This window comes from Hemitrygon akajei, chromosome 4 (assembly GCF_048418815.1).
Source record: "Hemitrygon akajei chromosome 4, sHemAka1.3, whole genome shotgun sequence".
NCBI classification, from domain to species: Eukaryota; Metazoa; Chordata; class Chondrichthyes; order Myliobatiformes; family Dasyatidae; genus Hemitrygon; species Hemitrygon akajei.
In genome coordinates, this window is record NC_133127.1 from 197,950,531 (window position 1) to 197,972,623 (window position 22,093).

Here is a 22,093-nt window from a genome sequence, read left to right on the forward strand (position 1 = left end):
TATCCACACAATCACCTACCCTAGGAATTGGATATGCATCTGTTTTCGTTACAGCATTCACCTTCCTATAGTCCGTACAAAACCTAATACTACCATCAGGTTTTGGCACCATAACACATGGCGAACTCCAATTCGAGTTAGCATGTCTAATAATATCATTCTCTAACATGTATTCAATTTCTTTCTCAGCAAGTTCACATTTTTCCATGTTCATCCTATATGGATGTTGTTTAATAGGTTTGGCATCTCCAACATCTACATCATGTGAAGCTATAGTAGTCCTTCTCGGAACATCTGGAAACAAATCCTTATACTTAAAAATCAATTCCTTCATCTGTTGTTTCTGCTCTAGCTGTAAATGTGCTAATTTCTCATCCATATTTTCCAGAATGGTCGAATTAGGTAACCTAACAGAAACAATGTTAGATTTAGAATGAAAGTCAGATGAATCATCTATCATGTTCCCAGTTAAATCAAACTCATTCTCACTAACCACAACAGTCACAGTATCAGATTGTTTCTCAAAATATGGTTTAATCATATTTATGTGGCAAAGTTGTGTTGACCTTCTACGATCTGGAGTTTTTATTACATAATCCACATCACTGATTCTAGACACAATTTCATAAGGACCATGAAATCTAGCTTGTAAAGGATTTGTCTGCACTGGGAAAAGAACCAACACCTTATCTCCAGGCTTAAACATCCTCAACCTAGCTTCTTTATCATACCAAGTTTTCATTTTCTCCTGAGCCAACTTTAAATTTTCCTTGGCTAAGCTACAAGCTTTATGTAACCTGTCCTTAAATTTCAAAACATAGTCCAACAAATTAGTGTGTATCTCCTTACTAATCCACTGTTCCTTCAATAAAGCTAAAGGTCCTCTAACTCTATGCCCAAACACAAGTTCAAATGGACTAAAACCTAAAGATTCCTGTACCAATTCCCTTACTGCAAATAAAAGTAAGTTTATACTCTCATCCCAGTCACTTTCATTTTCCACACAATATGTCCTAATCATATTCTTGAGGGTAGAATGAAACCTCTCCAAGGCACCTTGCGATTCTGGATGGTATGCAGACGAAGTGATTTGCTTAGCTCCCAATTTATAAACTATCTGTTGAAACAATCCAGACATAAAATTACTGCCTTGATCAGTTTGTATTTCCTTAGGCAATCCAAAATAAGTAAAGAATTTTATAAGAGCCTTCGTCACAGTTTTAGCTTTTATATTCCTAAGTGGTACTGCCTCTGGAAACCTAGACGAAGTACACATGATAGTCAACAAACACTGATAACCAGTTTTTGTCTTTGGTAATGGACCAACACAATCTACAATAACTTTAGAAAACGGTTCACCGAATGCTGGAATAGGTTGTAATGGAGCTACTGGTGTAACCTGATTTGGTTTATCCACAATTTGACAAGTATGGCACATCTTACAAAACATCGCCACATCTTTTCTTAGACCAGGCCAGTAAAAATGTTTTAAAATCTTGTCCACAGTTTTCCTTACTCCTTGATGTCCACCTAAAGGCACACTATGAGCTAAAGTCAAAATCTCATTCCGATGAACTTTAGGAACAACCACCTGATAAACAACATTCCATTCCTCACTTGCAGGAATTGTAGGCGACCTCCACTTCCTCATCAACACTCCTTTTTCCAAATAATATCCTACAGACACCTTCTCAATTTCACTACCTAGTAAAGCTTGTTCCCTTAATTTTATAATCTCAGGATCTCTATTCTGCTCTGCTATCATCTCCTTCCGAGACAGAGATAAATCTTCATAGTCAGACTTACTCCCAGAATCTTGTTCAAACAACGAAGGTAAGAAAGTCTCTGACACATCCTCAAAACTCAAATCCTGAGTTGAACAGTCATGAGTAACAACCTCATTCTGAACATCAATTTTTTTAGCCATAGCTCTAGTCACAACACAGGAAGAACCTGTGTTAGAATTCATCTCTGGTTCCTTTGACTCCATTGTCAAATGCACTTCAGGAAAAACTTGTCCACCTGCCAAGTCATTACCTAACAATAAAGAAATACCCTTCACAGGTAAGCTATGCTGTAATCCTACTTTAACAAATCCTGTAACTAACCCTGACTTTAAATTTACTTTATGTAAATGTACAGGCATAAAATCACTTCCAACACTTCTTATGTAATTTACCTCACCAGTATCACTCTCTTCATTAAACTTCAACACATTATCTAACATCAGTGATTGAGAAGCTCCAGTATCCCTAAGGATTTTTATTGGCACCAGAGTAGATCCTTCTTTCAAGGATACAAACCCTTCAGTTATAAAATGATCATATCCCTTTCTAACTTGGTCAGACTCTAACAAATCCTCATTTGTGTTTACCAAACCCTGTAACTTTACAGGTGCTTCAGTATGTTGCACACAAGCATCTGGAACTGCTTCCTTCTCTTTCTTTTTCAATTTGAAACAGTTAGCTATTACATGGCCAGGCTTCTTACAATAGTTACAAATAAGACCAAACTGTCTTTCCTTCACAGGTTTTCCTTCCTCCTTACCTTTCTCATTAACCTCTGATTTAATTTCTGATTTACCTTGAGTCTCCATATTATTTTTCCTCTTAAAAATTCTACCCTGAGGAAATTTATTCTTATGGATTAAAACATACTCATCAGCTAATCTAGCACAGTCCTGCAATTTATCAGTATCCCTCTCATTTAAGTAGGTCCTTACTTCAACAGGAATGCTTCTTTTAAATTCCTCCATTAAAATCAGCTCTCTCAATGTATCATAGTCCTCATTTACATTTTTAGAAGAAACCCATCTCTCAAAACACATAGCTTTATCATAGGCAAATTCCACATAAGTCTTTTCCACAGACTTTTTCAAACTCCTGAATCTTTCCCTATAAGCTTCTGGGACTAATTCATATGCTTTGAGAATATTCGTTTTCACAATATCATAATCTAATGCTTGCGCAGCAGTTAAAGCTGTGTAAACTTGCTGTGCATTGTCTTTAATTACACTCTGTAACAACACTGACCATTTATCTTTCGGCCAGTCTGATATCCGAGCAATAGTTTCAAAATGTTGAAAATATCTTTCCACTTCTGTTTCACTAAATGGAGGGACCAATTTAATTTCTTGGCTAGCAACAAACGGTTTTTTAGAATCAGAAGACTGATTCCCAGACCTTAAATTCACCATTGCATATTCAAACTCTCTTTTTTTCTGGTCAGCTTCCAATTTATAACGCTCCAATTCTGCTTTACTTTGATCCAACTTCATTTGTTCAATTTGCAACTGTATCTCCAGATTACTTATTGGAAACGATTCTAAAATCGATTCATCAAAATCACCCGAAGCCACAAAATGTGATGCGATTTTTCTCTGTATTACAGCCTTTGATGTAGTCTTCAAAATACCTTTAAGTTGCAATCTATTAGCAATCTCAGATACTTCAGTTTTTTTCGCCTTCGCTAACAGATCCGCGTCGGGCGAATCCAGAAACTCATCAATATTCATCGTTGCCGAATACCACTCACAAGCCAATCAAACAAAAGAGTCGAGCATTCCCCGTTACCAAAACACCGACTCAAAATTCAACAAGCATTTAAACTCAAACGATCCAATTCCGGACGCAGCCCCCATATTTATGTTACGTATTCAGGCAACAATAAATATATATGAGTTAGGCAAGGGTTTTTATAACAAATAACACGTTTATTAAACACTGAAAACAAACCCCCCAAAAGTAAACAAACACTAGCTTAACCGGAACTCAGCTGCTGTGCGGCAGATTCACAGTTCTTAATAGCGTTGCAGTTCAAACAGTTCTTAAAGCGGTATTGAAAAAAAACAGTTCTTTAAAGTGGTATGCCGAAAGTTCAAAAGCTCACAGTCCATTTAAAAAGGAGAGACTTTTTTAAAGCGATTTAAATTCTCTTCCACGTCGTTGTCCTTCGATTCCCGGTGTTGAACTTTCCCACGAAGAATTTTATGAAATATAACGGCTTAAAGGCACTGACCTTTCTTCCACACTATTCTCAATCTCCCGCTATCCCAGCGGAGATTAACACGAGAACAGTCAACGAAATCCTTCCGAATGAGGATCACACAAGGTCGAACTTTCCACCGTCAAAAATCGATTCTCCTCGATCTTTATCTTCCAAATTCTTATCTTCACTCTCCACCAGCAAAGAAACCGCTAGCAATGACCTTTTAAACTTTAGGCAATATATAAAACTTCATTTTTCAACTAAACTGCGTCATCACATTAAATCACGCAGTGACATGAAGTCAGCTTGGCAAATCTAGCCATGAACTGCCCCACCTGACAGGGTGGGTCTTCCTTATATAACCTGTAAAAAAAAACTGTCACATGACCTCTACTGGCGGGAAAATGACATCACTCCACCATCACAAGACCATTACCTCAAGTCCAGTATAACTTCAACCCCAGTCACGTGACAAGGGTAGCACTGTCACGTGTCACGGGTACGTAACAGTGCATATACCTGTATAATTGCTAACTCAAATGGGTGTCCACTGAATCTAACAAGGAGCACTCTTTCTGATATTGCCCAATGTCCTAAAACACTTTTTGCCATGTTTTCATCCATACGAATTCCTACTCCATTACTATGGGATGTTCCACAAGAATAAATTAGTGTTTTATTTCTAATCTGACATGTTCCAGCACCTGTTCAACGAACTTCGATAATTCCCATGATGTTAATTTTTAGTCTTTCCATTTCATTTATCACATTGTCCAATTTTTCCTGCTTGATATAGGGTTCTTACATTCCAAGTGGCAATAATTTTCTTTTGTGTTACTTGAATTTTATGAGCAGTAGCTTGATGACGGTCGGGGACCCCCTGCCACCCAGAATCAACCTTACCGAGCGAAGCATCTTCAGAATTGTCTTGAAGATCCTCTTGATGCTGTTGTTGTGCGATATATTTTGTGAGCTTGGCCATGGTTTTCTTAGCAAATAGATTCTAGGAAACCTGGTATCTAGCAACGGTGGTTTGCTATTGCCTTCCGTTGGGCAAACTAAAGAAATCACCATCTCTCTTCCCAAATGGTCATCTGGAAGCAGCATCAGTGGTGTAAATTGTGATATGTCTGAACATCGAACATATTGTAACAAAGAGTGTGAATCACACAGATCAGAATGAAAATGTTGCTCGGGCATTGTCACCTACAATTTCCCTAAAGCTGTGATTAGCCAATTTACCATTTTTCACCATAATTTTCAGCAGTTCCTGTATGTATCAAGTTGTAATAATCTGGCATCTTTGCATGTTTGTGTGCTGGATGAAGAGATTTTGTTTCTCTCGTTTACAACCAAAATCTTTATTCCACGTACAAGTAGTGTGAATGATGTTCCAATAAACTCAGTAAGCTTAAAGAGAGTGGGGAACAAAAACCTGTTCAGTTTCATCTTGTACAGTTCAGGCCCACATTCCAGACCCTGTCTGCACAAATAAATGGTCTACATGTGTGACAAGCTGTTGTTACAAAGAAGGCAAGACAGCTGCAATATTTCAGTAGGTGTTTGAGGAGATTTGGTATCTCATTAAAAACACTCACAAATTTCTACAAATGTACCATGGACATACGTGTCCTGGAACAGCTCGGAGAGGCAGTGATGAGATGCAATGATATGGAGAAAGACAGAGCTGCCATTCAGTTTCCCGAGGTCAGGGACAGGATAGTGAAATTCCGAGAGTTGTGTCAGGAATACAAACTAGTTTTCCAGCAGAATTTAGCGAGAGATCTTCCAATCATCCGGGGAGGTAGGGGTGAGGAAGAGTTACTCATGGATATACTGAAAAACAAGGAAGACTCACCATTCCGACACCAGTCACTGATCACATGGCTGGATGACAAGGAAAGAGAGATGAAGTTAGTGGGACATTATCTCAGGATATTCGATGATGTACCTTCTGTGAAAATAGTGAGTGAGTTGGAGGATGAATTGATGGATCATGCAATGGACTATGTGGTTTGCTTCACCTTTACAACATTGCATCAGGAGGATGTCTATCTGTCAGAGACCACCAATTACCTCCAATCTCACACAGCTCCGAAGATACAGGCACCAACTCCTGCTGATGGAGACAGTGTAACACAACACGGTGAGCAGTGGTTTCACTCAGAGATTGTAAAACGAAAGATGAAGGAACAATCTCAGTTATTCCTGGAATTTGCCAAGGCCAATGAATCAGATAGGAACATAAAATTCCTTGTTGTTTCTGTGAAAGATAACCGCCAGATAGGAACATCTATTTACTTGTACGAGGGTGCGTGTATAAAGAACCGATGCTTTGAACCCCCATCACAGCCCCAGAGACCTGTGGCTGCTGGAACAATACATGACAGTGTGACACTGCAGTTACACCCTCCTAGATATGGTACGGGTGAGATTGTGGGCTACAAGAGAGAGTACAAAGGTACCCAGCAGGTAGAATGGACAACTCTGGATACACAAGGTAAATCCGAGTCTTTTACAATATCTGTGTTACAGCCACATCAGGAATATCATTTCCAATACCGAGCTGTGACCAAGGTAGGGGTTAGTAAGGCTAGTGATAGTTCTACACAGTTCACACTTCCTACAAGTTCACCTGGTAAACCGATCTTCCAGGATTGTTCACCAATTGCAACACTGTCCTGGGATAGACCAAGTCATATTGGAGCTGGTGTTGAAATAGTTCAGTACAGGATTGAATATAGAGAAGAAACATCAGTTACGTCCAACACAAAGGCTCGATCGTGGATGGAAGTAAAGACAACAGACAGTGAATGTCACAATAACTTAATGGGATTGAAACCTCAAATAGATCACAGAGTCCGACTGTCTGCTGACTGTGGAGAAGCAGGTTCCAGTGTACCAAGTGAAGAGGTTTTAATAAAAATCGGAGAAGTAACAAAGGGAATACACCAGAAACATCCCACAGAAGGAAGATTAATATCTCCAGGAAACCCTTCCATTTACATGCTGAACCTGCAGAAGGAGGTATTTGGTAAGTCCAAACAATTTGTGAATTGCTCCTTTGGAAAACCCAGCATAAACCACTCCATGAAGACGATTATGGTTTTGGGAGCAACAGGGTCAGGAAAGACGACCCTTATCAATGGGATGATCAATTACATATTGGGTGTGGAATGGGGTGACAACTTCAGATACATGTTAACACAGGAAGAGACTGGAAGGTCTCAGGCTGAAAGTCAGACATCCACCATCACTGCCTACAAACTACACCATCAGGTGGGATTTAACATCGATTACTCACTGGCTATCATTGATACACCAGGATTTGGAGATACCAGAGGGATAAGCCGAGGTAAAGAGATTACTGACAGCATTCGAGAGTTTTTCTCTTCCCCACAGGGGGTTGATCAAATTGATGCTGTGTGTTTTGTTACGCAAACATCTTTGGCTCGCCTGACTCAGACACAGAAATATGTCTTTGATTTAATTTTTTCTATTTTTGGCAAAGATATTGCAGAGAACATTCAGATTCTGGTGACTTTTGCAGATGGAAAACGCCCCCCCCCCCCCCCCGTTCTGGAGGCTTTGAAGGTAGCTGAGGTACCATGTCCCAAGGATAAAAGTGGGGCTCCAGTTCACTTCGTTTAACAATTCCGTTGTATTTGCCCAGCGTTCAGCCTCTGGAAACGCTACCAACAAGGGATCGGATGACAGCAGGGAAGAGGAAGTCGATGTTAACTTTGATGCGATGTTCTGGAAGATGGGAATTAACAGTATGAAGAAATTCTTTAGAGCTCTTGACACAATGGAAACAAGAAGTTTAGTTTTGACCAAAGAGGTTTTGAGTGAATGTAAGCAGCTGGAAGCTGCAATGAAGGGATTGCAGGAACAGATCCAAGTTGGGCTGACCAAACTGGCAGAACTAAAGAAAAGGAAACAGGTTCTGGAGCAACATCAGAACAAGCTGGATGAAAATAAAGACTTTGAGTCTGAAGCTTATGTCACACATACAGAAAAGAAGGATCTTGGACCTAATGCTTCGACAGTAAACGTCTGTAAGAAATGTGAATTTACTTGCCACGATCCCTGTATTTACACTGTGTATATTTTTAAATATTGGTGTGTAGCAATGGATATTTGGGGAAATTGCAAAGTCTGTCCTGGTAAGTGTAGCATGTTCCATCACTCAAGGGAAAAGTACAAGTATGTCCATGTGACAAGAAAGGAGAAGAGGACATTTGGTGATGTAAAAGAAAAGTATGAGAAAGCCTATGGTGAGAAGATGACACAGGAGAAGATCATGGAGAAGCTTCAGCAGGAGTTTGAGGGGGTTCAGAATTCAGTGCTGGAGTTGATTATCCAATTATCTGAGAGCAATAGAAGACTTGAAGAAGTAGCTCTGAGATCAAACCCGTTATCCACGCCAGCTTACATTGACCTCTTGATTCAGTCTGAGAAAGACGAAGGAAAACCAGGGTACCTGGACCGAATTCAGTCTCTGACGATGGTCAAGAAACAGGCCGAGCTATTGGAGAGTTCATCAACAGGAAGCAGCTATCAGGGGATAAGAAGCAAAATCCAGTGACAGGAAAAAAAGGTGTTCAACCATTGTTCAAAAAAAATTTTTCTAAATTTTCTGACTGGGTGGTTAGCGATAAATAAGTGGCAATCAGTTCAGCTTTTCCCAATTTGGGGAGCCAAAGTTTCACCCAGCCGATGGACCATCTGCTGATTCTAATTCACCTCCATTCTCCTCTCCCATCTGCCCTCAGAGTTTGACAGTACTTCTTCCATCCTCATGCTGACCTCCTTTAACAGATGGGTGGGGCACTCACATTCAGTCATCACCAATGGCTCCTCATCCCAATCCTAGCCCAGAGAACCTATCACCATCATAACCTTTTCTCCATCTGTGTCCCTTCCCTTAGAAACCAATGGGAAACACAGAGGTCATTTCCTTTGTCTCAGACTATCCCCACCTCGTCCCTCAGTCCCCACTCTCTCTGTCCTGTTGGATGACACATTACTCCACCATGCTGGATGAAGTGAAACTTCCTCCCAGCTCATGGTTTTGTTCTGGCCCCTGTCAGAATCCGACCCACGGGATGGTGGGAGGGAATGGATGGGTTCCATGAAACTTAAAGCAAAAAAAAAGACAAAATCGGGAAAGGAAGGGCAATATTTTCCATCTATTGTCAAAGATGCTAAGGTTTATCTCACTGACACAAATGCTGGCTTGCAAATCAACCCATCTCCCTGATATTCCCTGACATCTACTCCCAGTCAAATGCCAATCCACCCATTCATTCTCTTGAAAAGGAAAGTGAGATGTTGAAAATGTAAAATGAAAACAGAAAATGTTGGACCCACTCAGTGGGTCAGGTGACATCTGGTGAGAGCAAAACAGTTAATGTTTCAGATCCGTGACCTTTATCGGAAACTTCAGAGGCATTTGTTTGGAATATCTCAACATTAGGGCAAATGAAACACAGATGGTTCCTTCACAGATGCTGCCTGACCAGCTGAGTTCTTCCAGCACTTCCTGTATTGACGTTAATTCTTCCTCCAAACACCTACACTGGGAGTGGGGTGAGAGGGAAGAGACTGGAGAGATTTACAGTAACCAATTTACCTCCTGACTGTAATATAATCTAAAGGCATGAGGTTCAGAAGCACGAGTGTTTGGGGTACAGATACTTCAATAGTTGGAATCTGTGGTCAGAATCAAACAAATTGAATTTAATTCTTCCTTCAAACACCTATGCTGGGTTGTGGGGGGGAGGGGAGGAAAATTGACAGTAACCAATTAACCTTCTGATCTGCAATATAGTGTAAAGGACATGAATCTATAAGAGGTTCAGGAGCACAAGCATTTGGGTATAGATGCTTCAGGAATTGGAACTGGTAGATCCAGTTTTACTGAAGGCTCAGAATAAACCTTGTCACAAAAACCTGCAGATGCTGAGAATCTGAAACAGAGACATTGAAACAATTCACACCAGAAAGACGATACCTTGAAATCAGCCACAGGAGATGCAAGATTGAGCAGTGAGGAGAGCAGCACTCAGAGATGCACTCCAAGGAAAGCTCTGTTCCTGCAGCTCCCACTAACCCAACAGGGTAACTGGACTTTGACCAACAGCCTTTGTGCTCAGGAAAGCTATGAATATTAATAAATGTGGGAAATTCCTGGGAATGGTGGGTTTACATCTGAAACCATCGACAGGACAGAACATCTCCATTCAGTCCCATCTACCTCTCGATCCCAGCTGTGGCCTTGACAACCTGTGCTTGAAGGAAGGAACTGTTCCCACAAGATTTATTATTGACTTCAGAGACATCACCAAGGACTCTGAGCTTGTTGCAGGGAGATTCTATTCAGAATGGAGAACGTTGGTGCCTCCAAGTCTATCTGAGTGATTCAGTCATTCCCCTTCGATGGTCAATGTCCTGTCTCAGCCTCTGAACCTCTCCACAGCCACAGCAGAGCCCCACGTGTTGATGTCCTCTTTATTTTCGGTCTGGGGTTTGCTTTACCTTCCTCCTCTAACATTCCTTTGGAAAGATGGAAGGAAGGCTCGTCCCACAAGGTAAACTGGAAACATTTGCAACACTGAGCACCTCAGGGCAAGTTCCAGAGGACGTATCAACCTCACCAGGACTCGGTGAGTGTGGCAAAAGTGACGGTAACCCAGAGGAACTCCTCACCTCACAGACACATTTCACTTTGAGGTCACCATCACAATGAGAAGGACAAATGAAATGGGCAAGAGATCTCAGCTCCCTCCTACCCACTCCCTGTTCTCACCACTGACAGAACAGCACCTCTGACTCCTGGGCATCAGATGAATGATGAGATAATTATCATAGATAATCTCTATGTGGAATCTGCCTCAGAGGAAAGGACAACAGAAGTCCCCACGTGCTCTCCAGAAACATTCACAAGAGAGCCTTTAAGGGACCAGACATCAATATACAGCTGGGTGGCAAGTCATTGGAATGAGATTCAATTCAGAGCAGGTTTCACTGGGACGTTTACAAAGGAGCCGGGAAATAATGAAAATGAAATAGGAAATTGTGGGATCATCTGGGCTGCTCTTGTACAGACTCAATGGATTGAAAGGTCTTTCCCTGTACTCTGACACTCTGTATTCTCACTCTGTATATTATTTCACCCAGTAGTGAGTCTCCAATTCCATGTTTATCCCCTCTGTGAGGCTTTGTTCTGCTTCGGGTGGATGGTCATTAAATGACTGATGAGATGCACATCCTGACCAATGGCTCACATGGAAACGAGGCAGACGTCTGTATCCAAACGTGTGACGGGAGTGAGGGTCACCTCACCACCCCTCACTGCACTGTTGTGGCACCTGCCTAGCCTGCAGCTCCTGTCAGTTGGAATGGAGAAGACCAGAGTTTGCCTAAGACAATCGTTACCCCACCAGAGAGAGCACAACTCTGCCCTCAAACCCATCCACATAACGGCCTGCAGGGCAGCAAGAAAATCGCTTTGTATCGTCTTTATCCAACATAGTCAGTCAGTAGAGAAACAGGCCCTTCTCTGTGTCCATGCTAGCCAGTTAGTACAACCTGCATTGATCTCATTACACAGCAGTCTGTCTGTAGCCGTCTATACCTTCCCATTCAAGTATTTGAAGTGCAGATCTAAATACTGTATGTTGTAAGTGTGAGATTCTCTGCCTTCAGCAGTGTGTTCCAGATTCCAACCACCCTCTGGGTCAAAAGGTTTTTCCTCAGATCCACTCTAAATCTTCTACTCCTTACCTTAAACACAATCCGTCTCATTCGGGAGAGTGTTTTCAGGAAAGATTTATTATACCTCTTGCTGCCCTCAACATATTGCTAACTCTATCAGCTGCCCTCTGAGCTTTGAGTTGTCCAAGGAAAGCAAAGACTCTGCGGTCCCTCCTCAAGTTCCAACAACCTGGAGACCCCACTCTGCTCTCTGCAGTCCGGTCACATCATCCCTGCAGTGTGGCAGCCAGGACGGTGCGCAATACTCCAGCTGCTCATGACAAACGGTTTATCAACTGTCCTGTAACCACTCTTCCCTGATAATCTCCGACATGGGGTGTGAAGGCAAGAACCCCCTTTGGCTTCTGCACTGTCACAGCCTTTAGAGATCCTTGAACTTGTACACCAAGGTCTTACTGTTTCTCAACAATGCCTTGTGTGCTACATTCTTTGTGTACTTATTCGTAATCCCAAAATACATCACCTCGCTCTATCTGGAGCAAATTCCACCTGCCCTCCCTCTGCCCATCTCACCAACTGTTCAATATTATCAATAATCCTAAAGACTAACCTGCTCTCCATCAGCTGGTCACAGACTTCCAATCAGAAACACAATCTCACAACGTCACACTTTCCCTTCTCTTAACAAATTAATTTTGGAATCAATTTGCTCTGGACCCCACGGGTTGGTTGGTCCGTGTAGCTGTAAAAAATAATTGGAGGGAACGTCGGTGTCTGCATATGAAAACAAGTAGTTACGAATGTTGTTTGTAGTTTGTCCCTTGATAGGAGTTACAAACCACACTGAATAAAAACTCTGCTTAGGACCATTTTGATGACCAGATGCCACTGTCCTACCCAATGCAAATCGGGAGAGGTCTAACATTGTGATATTGGGCTGCCGGGGTGGGATTGGAAGCAGATACAATGGTGGCATTTCAGAGGCTGTTGGATAGACACGTCAATAGGTAGGAAATGGAGTGAGACTGATCACCGTGAGACCCGTTCTACAGCCTGTGCTTTACTGTTCTCTGAACCAGATGCACCCCTCTGCTTCGTCAGCACAACTTCACTCCAGTTCACCTCACAGGTCAGAGTCATAGAGCACTACAGCACAGAAACAGGCCCTTCAGCCCATCTACTCTTTGCCTAACTGTTATTCTACCTCGTCCCATTGACCTGCACCTGGACGGAGGCCCTGCATTCCCTCCCGTCCATTTACTATCCAAACTTCTCTTAAATGTTGCAATCAAACCTGCATCCACCACATCGGCTGGCAGCCTGTTCCACACTGTTAATCCATGACCTCTAGTTCTAGTCTCATACAGCCTCAGTGAAAAGAGCATACTTGCATTTACCCTACCTATACCCCTCACAATCTCATATACTTCTATCAAGTCTCCAGTCATCTCCTACAGTCCAGGAATAAGGTCCTAAACTACCACCCCTTCCCTCTAACTCAGGTTCTCAATTCCCACCAACAATCCTTTAATTGTCTTAAACGTTACTTCTGGATGACTCCTCCGCCTTCTGTTCTCAACAGAGTAAATTAGGAATGGACTATATAAACTGTCCAGGCACTCGATCCCTAATCATTCTGATGAATTCATGCCCTATCCAAAGCTACTGTTTCATCTCTCCTCTTGTCCACTGCTGAACACTTCAAGCTGGGGAGTGCCCATCTTTGCACATCCGCAGCAGGAGTTTGTTCATTTAGTGTTCTAGTCTGGTCGTCTTGAGATGAAAGTTGCTGATACTGGAAATCCAAACTAAAAACAGACAATACTGGAAATATTCCACAGGTCAGGCAGCTGATATAGAGAGAGAATCAATTCTGATGAAGAGTCCCAGACCTGAGACTTCCAAAGGGGGTGCAGTGGTAGTCCGGTGGACTGATCTCTAACTTTCTTGGACCGTACGGCAACTCACAGAGACTTTACGTGCTGCCTCAGTCTCCCCTACCCCTATCACCACTCTGCAGTCCCGTGTCTCTCAATCTCCACTGTCAGCTCTTGGGTACTTGGATTCTCCATCTCCCTTTGATCCCACTTCCCTGTACACACCAATCCTCCTTTTTCCTCAGATGCTACTGTTATGAGCCAGCAGCAATGAATATAAAATTGAGTCAGGTTTTATAAATAACCAATGATATTTATTAACCTCTACTCAAAAACATAGAAAAGTAAACAAACAGCTTAACCTGAAGTTAACCGTTATGCGGCTATATCGAACAAACAGTCAAACTCAGAAACAGGTTTTAGCGAGTTCTCATTCAAGCAGTCTTAAAGTAGTAAGTTGAAAAGTCCAAGTGATTTACAATGTAAGCGAGAAGAGAGGAAGACTTTCTTAAATGACCGTTTAACTGATTTCTTTGAAGAAATGACGAATCTGCCGATGCAGAGTGCAGCCAAGAATGACCTTCTCTGAGGTGATCACGAAGAAGTAAAGTTTCTTAAAATAACTGACCTTCTGAAGGAGTGATCATTGCATAAACCTCCCAACCTTTCAGGGGTTAATTCAAACGTGCGTGCCACTATTTCTGAACAAATCCAAAATGTCAGTTACCTCAAAGATGAACCGGATGTCTTTGGCATTGCCCAAATCCTTTGGGTTCATGTGACGTTGGTAATGTCTTCACTTCCTCTCTCTCTCGACAGTAAAACAACTGCACAATCAAAAACCGGCGGCCATTCTCTATAACCAACCAGCAGCAAACTCTATGCAGCAAGATAAAGAAATTAACTGCGTCACAATGGCAGCTTTGAATAAGTACCATAACATCACCCTATGGTCATGAGACAATTACATCATCCCAGTCATAAGACCATTACATCATCCCACTGTCCCAGATCAAACTGTGGGCATGTAACACCTCCCTCCAAAAAGAGAAAATTTTGGTCTATCATGAGCAAAATTTTAACTACTATTTACAAAAAATATAGAAATTGTATGAAATCTACAAGATACATAATATACATAGAAATATTCATACATCATCTTACAAACTAATATACAGCAGGACTGTATACAAATATTAAAATAACACTAAAAAACATCGTAAATCCAACATCTGCATTGCAGATTTTGTCTGTACTGATGTTAATCAATCATATTACAAAGTCAATCTCCATTGTTGAATTGGAGTTTCATTAACCATTTTCCCAAACCAGACTCTGATTTACATTATAACCAAGGTAGGTCACAGTCGCATGACCACATTCCCCTTTAGCTAAGTCAATAGTTAGGTTAGCTTTTGAAAGCCTGATGCACCATCAATAACTCACTCTGAGACATAAGAAGCGAGGTATCGGCTTTTATTGATTGGAAGAATGAACAACACTACATCCTGGAGAATGAGGCTGGGCAACAGGCCTCAGTCGCCTTTATACAGGGGTCTGTGGGAGGAGCCACAGGAGCAGTCCAGACAGGTATATGTAGTTCACCACAAAGCCTTTCAAATAGTTTCTCCACTGCAGTGACATGTGCTTCCCAAGTGTCATTCCCTGTAACTAAATCATCAGTATAGGCATCCGTATGGTTCAACCCACTATTCCTGAATGAATCCAAAAAGTCAGTTACCTCGAAGATGAACCGGAAGTTTAAGGGTAACATGAGGGGGAATTTCTTTACTCAGAGAGTGGTAGCTGTGTGGAATGAGTTTCCAGTAGAAGTGGTAGAGGCAGGTTCGGTATTGTCATTTAAAGTAAAATTGGATAGGTATATGGACAGGAAAGGAATGGAGGGTTATGGACTGAGTGCAGGTCGGTGGGATTAGGTGAGAGGAAGCATCGGCATGGACTAGAAGGGCCAAGATGGCCTGTTTCCGTGCTGTGATTGCTATATGGCTATATGATAGAGGTATACAACATTATGAGGGGTATCGATAAGGAGAATGCAAGCAGGCTTTTTCCACTGAAGTTGGGTGGGACTACAACCAGAGGTCATGGATTAAAGGTGAAAGGTGAAACGTTTAAGGGGAACTTGAGGTGAAACTCTTTTATCAGGTTTGATTCTCACAAACCTGAGTGAAGATGTTTCCCCTCATGTTCCCCTTAAGCGTTTTGCCTTTCACCCTTAACACAATCTCACGGGCAACGCAGTAGAGGGAGACAGAGTAGGAAGGCTTTGGCTCAATGGGGATTAAGCGATAACGGGTCGAGGTGAGGTACATTACTTGTGCAGAATACACACAGAAATTATGAGTGTGGGGCCTGTGTTCTGTGCTCGGTGTCATATGTGGGAAGTCTGGGAGACTCCCAGCCTCCCAGATGGCTACATCTGCACCAGATGCGTCGAGCTGCAGCTCCTAAAGGACATTGTTAGGGAACTGGAGATGCAGCTCGATGACCTTCGTCTGGTCAGGCAGAGTGAGGAGGTGATAAATAAGAGCTTTAGGCAGGTAGACACACTGGGGCCTCGGGAGATAGGTAAGTGGGCAACAGTCAGGAGAGCAAAGGGCAAGAGTCAGATACTAGAGAGCACCCCTGTGGCTGCCCCCCTTAACAATAAGTACTCCTGTTTGAGTACTGTTGGGGGGACAGCCTACCTGGGGGAAGCGACAGTGGCCGTGCCTCTAGCATAAAGTCTGGTCCTGTGGCTCAGAAGGGTAGGGAAAGGAAGAGGATGGTGGCAATAATAGGGGACTCTATAGTTAGGGGGTTAGACAGACGATGCTGTGGACTCAAGAAAGAAACACAGATAGTAGTTTGCCTCCCAGGTGCCAGGGTCTGGGATGTTTCTGATCACGCCCACGATATCCTGAAGTTGGAAGGTGAACTGCCAGAGGTCGTGGTACAAATTGGTACCAACAATATAGGTGGAAAAAGGGAAGAGGTCCTGAAAACAGACTACAGGGAGGTAGGAAGGAGGTTGAGAAGCAGGACCTCAAAGGTAGTAATCTCGGGATTTCTGCCTGTCCCACGTGACAGTGAGAATCGGAATAGAATGAGATGGAGGAAATGCATGACTGAGGGATTGGAGCAGGGGGCAGGGATTCAGATTTCTGGATCAAAGGGACCACTTTTGGGGCAGGGGTGACCTGTACAAAAAGGACCTGCACTTGAATCCTGGGGGACCAATATCCTGGCGGGGAGGTTTGCAAAGGCTATTGGGGAGAGCATAAACTAGGTTTGTTGTGGGGTGGGAACCGAAGTGAAGTGACAGAGGAAGGGGCGGTAGGCTCACAAATAGAGAAAGCTTGGAGAGTGGTTCTGGTGATGTCATCGTCGGAAATGGCAACTTATGTCAATAGCTCCTCCGGAAAAACGCATATTTTGCCCCGTTAACCCATCGAATATAGGATTTTTTTTGTAAGTATTTGAACTGATAAGAGGGGCAAGAATGGGGAAAAAGAATGGAAATAAGAAAAGCGACACTGCAGAGCCTGCAGACGAGAGGAGTGCAGCGAGTGGCTCTCCTACCCGACCATGTGCTAGCAAGGCTGATGCAGGGCCTCGTTCAGGTGAAGCGGCAAATATGATCGAAATATTGAAAGAGATAAGGGAGTTCCAAAAAGATATAAAACAGCAACTACATGATATTAAGTCAGCGCTCGCCAACGTCAATCAAAAAATAGCGGTGGCAGAGTCTCAAATTGAGAAGGTGGAAGATCGCATGCAAAACGTGGAACGGATACTAAGATAGACAATAAAAAGATTAAATCAACAAGAAGGTAAACTGCTTGACCTGGAGGGAAGATCACGGCGGAAAGATATCAGAATATACAACGTTCCCGAAGGAGCGGAGGGCTTGTCTATGACGGAGTTTGTCGGAAAGTTGCTGCGGGACACGCTGGAGCTTCCCTCGACTATGGAGCTGGAAATTGAGAGAGTGCATCGTGCGATCGTCCCAAAGCCTACCCGAAATAGAGCAGATAAGCCACGGTCAATAATAATTAAATTCCTTCGATACAGTACCAAGGCGGAGATTCTACGAAGGGCCTGCGGTAAGAAGAGGGTGTTTTTAGACGGTAAATTAATGTATTTCGATCAAGATTACCCCCCGCGGTCCTGCAGAAACATAAAGAATACTCTGAAATAAAGCGAATACTAAAGCAAGAAAGGATTAGTTTCAAACTCCGTACCCTGCTAAACTTAAAGTGTTTTATCAAGATGGGATCCAAACGTACCAGACAGTGGAAGATCCGACTACAGACCTGAAGGCCAGAGGGTTGCCCGTCTGCGTGATCAAACCGAGGGAAAGCCTGGCGGAGGAATTATCCCGCTCTGCTTGGGAAATTACTCAGTTATTCTTCTTTATTCACTCACTTACTCCTTTTTCCCCACCAAAATGAGAATATATATGTGTGTGTATGTGTATGTGTGTAATGGACTTGTTCACTGACTTTTATGGATACTGCAATGGGGGCCCTCAACTCACAAGTAGGAGGGGCTATCCCCCACAGCTAGACATTTCCTCCAGCTCAACCCAGGGTCATCTACTAGAGACCTCAGCCTTGGAATCACACGTTCGTTGCCATTTTTGTTATTATTTGCGTTTCTTGGTTCTTATTTGTTCAGGAGGTAGATCGATTAAGTTTTACTCTGCTAATTTTAATGATACATTGACAGATAAATACAGATGGCTAAGAAAAATTCATTTATTTTAATGTCAATTGGCTATTAAATCCAATCAAACATAACAGGAATTTTATCCAAAATGAAAAAAGAACATGCCCATGTAGTATATTTACAGGAAACTCATTTAAGTGATAATGAGCATAGAAAACTAAAGAGAATGGGCTTCACTAATTTGTTTTTCTCCTCATATAAATAAGGACAAAGGAGAGGAGTTGCTATTCTTATCTCAAGTAAGCTAAATTTTGAAAAAGTATTCGAAATGGGAGATAAAGAGGGCAGGTATATTCTGGTAAGGGGGAATATAGATGAAAATTCAGTTACTCTATTGAATATATATGCACCCCCAGGAAGTGATATTGGTTTCTTTCAGAAGATTACTGATATTATGGTAGCGGAAACAGAAGATCTCGTGATATGTGGGGGAGACTTAAATTTACAATTACAACCAAACTTAGACTCTTCCAATAGAAAAACCTATGAAACAAAATCTTTACATAAGAAAATTAATACATTTTTTGAGGATGTTGGTTTAATTAATATATGGAGGGACCTTTTCCCTGACAGAAGGGACTACACTCATTATTCTGCTCCCCATTCTGTTTATACAAGATTAGACTATTTCATAACATTTGGAAAAGACAAAGACAAAATAAACACCTGTGGAATTGGGACAATAGATGTAAGTGACCATGCACCTATATATTTATCTGTTGATTTTGACCTACAACCAAAGAATACTATTTGGAAACTAAATGCAAGTCTACTCAATGATCCGCACTTTAAGGAACAAATTAAAAAAGAAATTGGTCTCTACTTAGAATTCAATGATAATGGAAAGGTTTCACCTCCCATTTTATGGGATACTCTGAAGGCGGTCTTAAGAGGGAAAATTATAGCGATATCTTCATATAAGAAAAAAGTAAGGAATAAAACATTAGAGGAATTATAAAATAGGCTGAAGGAACTAGAGAAAAAACACAAATTGAATTTGGCACAGGATACATTAGAGGAAATTTTTAAAAATTAGGAATAAAATTAATAGTTTGGCTATGCAAGAAATCAAGAAAAATTTAATGTTTCTGAAACAGAGACATTATGAAAATGGATCTAAGTCTATGAAAATACTGGTGTGGAAACTGAAAAAAAAATAGCAGAAAATACAATTCATAGAATTAGGGATCCAAGAACAAAAATGATAAAAAAAATAAGCTAAGTGAAATTCAAGAAGCTTTTGAAGGGTTTTACAAAACTCTATATTCCAAAGTTCCAGGGGGAAGCATAACCCAAATTGACACCTTCCTGAATTCTCTAGAGTTACCCACTTTAAGTGAAGAACAAAATAGAATGATGACTGCTGACATAACTGAAGTTGAATTAAAAGCTGCAATTAGTAGGCTTAAATTAAGCAAGTCACCAGGATCAGATGGGTATACGGCAGAGTGGTACAAAGAGTTTAAAAATGAGTTAATTCCTGTGTTACACCCCACACTGAACTGGGCTCCAAAAATGGCACAAATGCCACCCATTTGGAAGGAAGCGATAATCTCAGCCATACCGAAAGAAGGCAAGGATAAAATGGAATGTGGGTAATTTAGACCAATATCCGTTCTTAATGTAGATGATAGATTATTTACCTCCATCATGGCCAAACAATTATAGGAGTTTCTACCCATACTGATACGTAACGATCAGACAGGTTTATACAACAATGCCAAACTCAAGACAATATAAGAAGGACACTTCACGTTATGTATCATATACAAAAAAATAAAATCGAAGCAATAGTGATAAGCATGGATGCTGAAAAGGCATTTGATTTGGTTAATTGGAATTTTCTTTACAGAGTTTTACATAGATTTGGTTTCCAAGACACACTTATTAAAAATATACAGACACTATATGACAACCCTGCTGCTAGGATTAAAATCAATGGATAGTTATCAAATAGTCTTACCCTAGAAAGGGGCACGAGACAGGGTTGTGCATGGTCACCGCTACTCTTTGCGTTATATCTGGAACCATTAGCTCAATACATTAGACAAAATGAAGATATCAGGGGAGTTACTATTAAAGGGACAGAGCATAAATTGGCTTGTTACACGGATGACATTTTGATCTACCTAGGGCAACCAACATACTCTTTACCTAAATTGATGTAATCCTTTGAACAATATGGTCAATTATCAGGATACAAGATCAATGTGGATAAAACCCAATTACTTTCATACAACTATAGCCCACCAAGAGAAATTGAAAGTAGATACCCCTGGGCATGGCACACAGAGTCTTTCAAATATTTGGGCATCATTATGCCAAAAGATTTGGCAAAATTATCAGAATGTAATTATCAGCCTTTATATAAAAAAATTAAGGAAGATGTGACAAGATGGAGCCTGATTCCTTTTTTCAGTCTCAGTTCAAGGATTGAGTCTATTAAAATGAATATACTGCCCAGAGTGTTATATCTCTTTCAGACCCTACCAATAGAGATTAATCAAAATCAATTCAATGAATGGAACAAGATGCTATCAAGGTATATTTGGCAGGGTAAAAGGCCTAGAGTTCATCTCAAAACTTTGCAATTAGCAAAGGAAAAGGGGGGATGGGGCCTACCTTCTCTTAGAGATTATTATTTTGCAGCACAGTTGAGAGCTGTGATATGTTGGTGCAACCCATCATATGACACTCAATGGAAAAACATTGAGGAGCGGGTACTTCCCATCCACATACAAGCAAGGTTGGCTGATAACAACCTGCAAAGGTACGTAAATACTATCTATAACCCATGGGTGAAATTGACTCTTAAAATATGGAAAACTACTATAAAAGAATATAATCTAGAGGGAGATATTGCAATTCTTAAATGGTGTGCATATGACTCTGATTTTACACCAAATAAATTGGATGCTAGATTTAAGGACTGGACAGCTAAAGGAATAACAGTTCTTTGCAACGTAATGAAAGAAGGAACACTGTTCAGTTTTGAAATGCTTAAAGAGCAATACTTAATAGAAAAACAAGATTTTTATCGGTATTTACGATGCGACAATATGTTAATAGGACACTTAAAAATGTAACCAAGGCAAGTACATGCTTGATAGAGCTATTTAGAAAAGCATATAATTCAGATAATGGTAGTAGAATAATTTCAAGTGTGTATAAGGGTTTGTCAAGTCTTAAAACACATTCAACTTCATACATTAAAACAAAATGGGAGAAGGAAGGAGGGATAATTATATCTGAGGAAGAATGGACAACAATATGGAGATATCAATGGAAGTGTAGCAGTTCACAGAAATGGAGGGAGTTCGGATGGAAAAACGATAAGATATTTTATTACACCCTCTCAGAAATCCCATTATGATAGTAACCTCCCTGTTTGCTGGATAAATTGTGGAAATCAAAATGCAAATCATTATCATATTTATTGGGACTGCCGTGTTATCAAAGACTATTGGAGGGGGATACACAATGCCCTACAAGACATCTTTTAATATGAAATACCCTTAGAGAGTAAGACCATATATTTTGGATATATACCTCAAGAATGGTTGAAAAGAGATAAATATTTAATGAATATACTGTTGGTGGCTGGTAAAAAGACTCTTACTAGGAAATGGTTATCACAGGAGAGCCCAACTTTAAATGCGTGGATGGAAATTACAATGGACATTTACAAAATGGAGAAGATAACATCATCTGTTAATCATAAGCTGGAACAATTTGATTCATACTGGGGAAAATAGTTTAACTACATAATGCCTCATAGG

General features: G+C 41.1%; 2 protein-coding genes across 2 annotated transcripts in view; both read left to right on the forward strand.

Annotated features, from left to right (window-relative positions):
• Positions 1-5,625: 5,625 nt before the first annotated feature.
• Positions 5,626-22,093, forward strand: part of LOC140726046 (uncharacterized) — a 201,730-nt gene continuing 185,262 nt past the window's right edge. The window contains exon 1 of the mRNA XM_073041941.1: positions 5,626-7,014. Within this exon, the coding sequence (XP_072898042.1) occupies positions 5,644-7,014 (1,371 nt within the window). The 5' untranslated portion in view covers positions 5,626-5,643. The remainder of the gene's footprint in view (positions 7,015-22,093) is intronic.
• On the forward strand, positions 7,666-10,825 carry LOC140727114 (uncharacterized). The gene has a single exon (XM_073044389.1). It carries the CDS (start codon positions 7,739-7,741, stop codon positions 8,573-8,575), a length of 837 nt encoding a protein of 278 aa, XP_072900490.1. The 5' UTR covers positions 7,666-7,738; the 3' UTR covers positions 8,576-10,825.

Excerpts from the sequence above, each read along its gene's own strand:
- LOC140727114 (XM_073044389.1), top strand. The coding sequence starts at position 7,739 with ATGTTCTGGAAGATGGGAATTAACAGTATGAAGAAATTCTTTAGAGCT.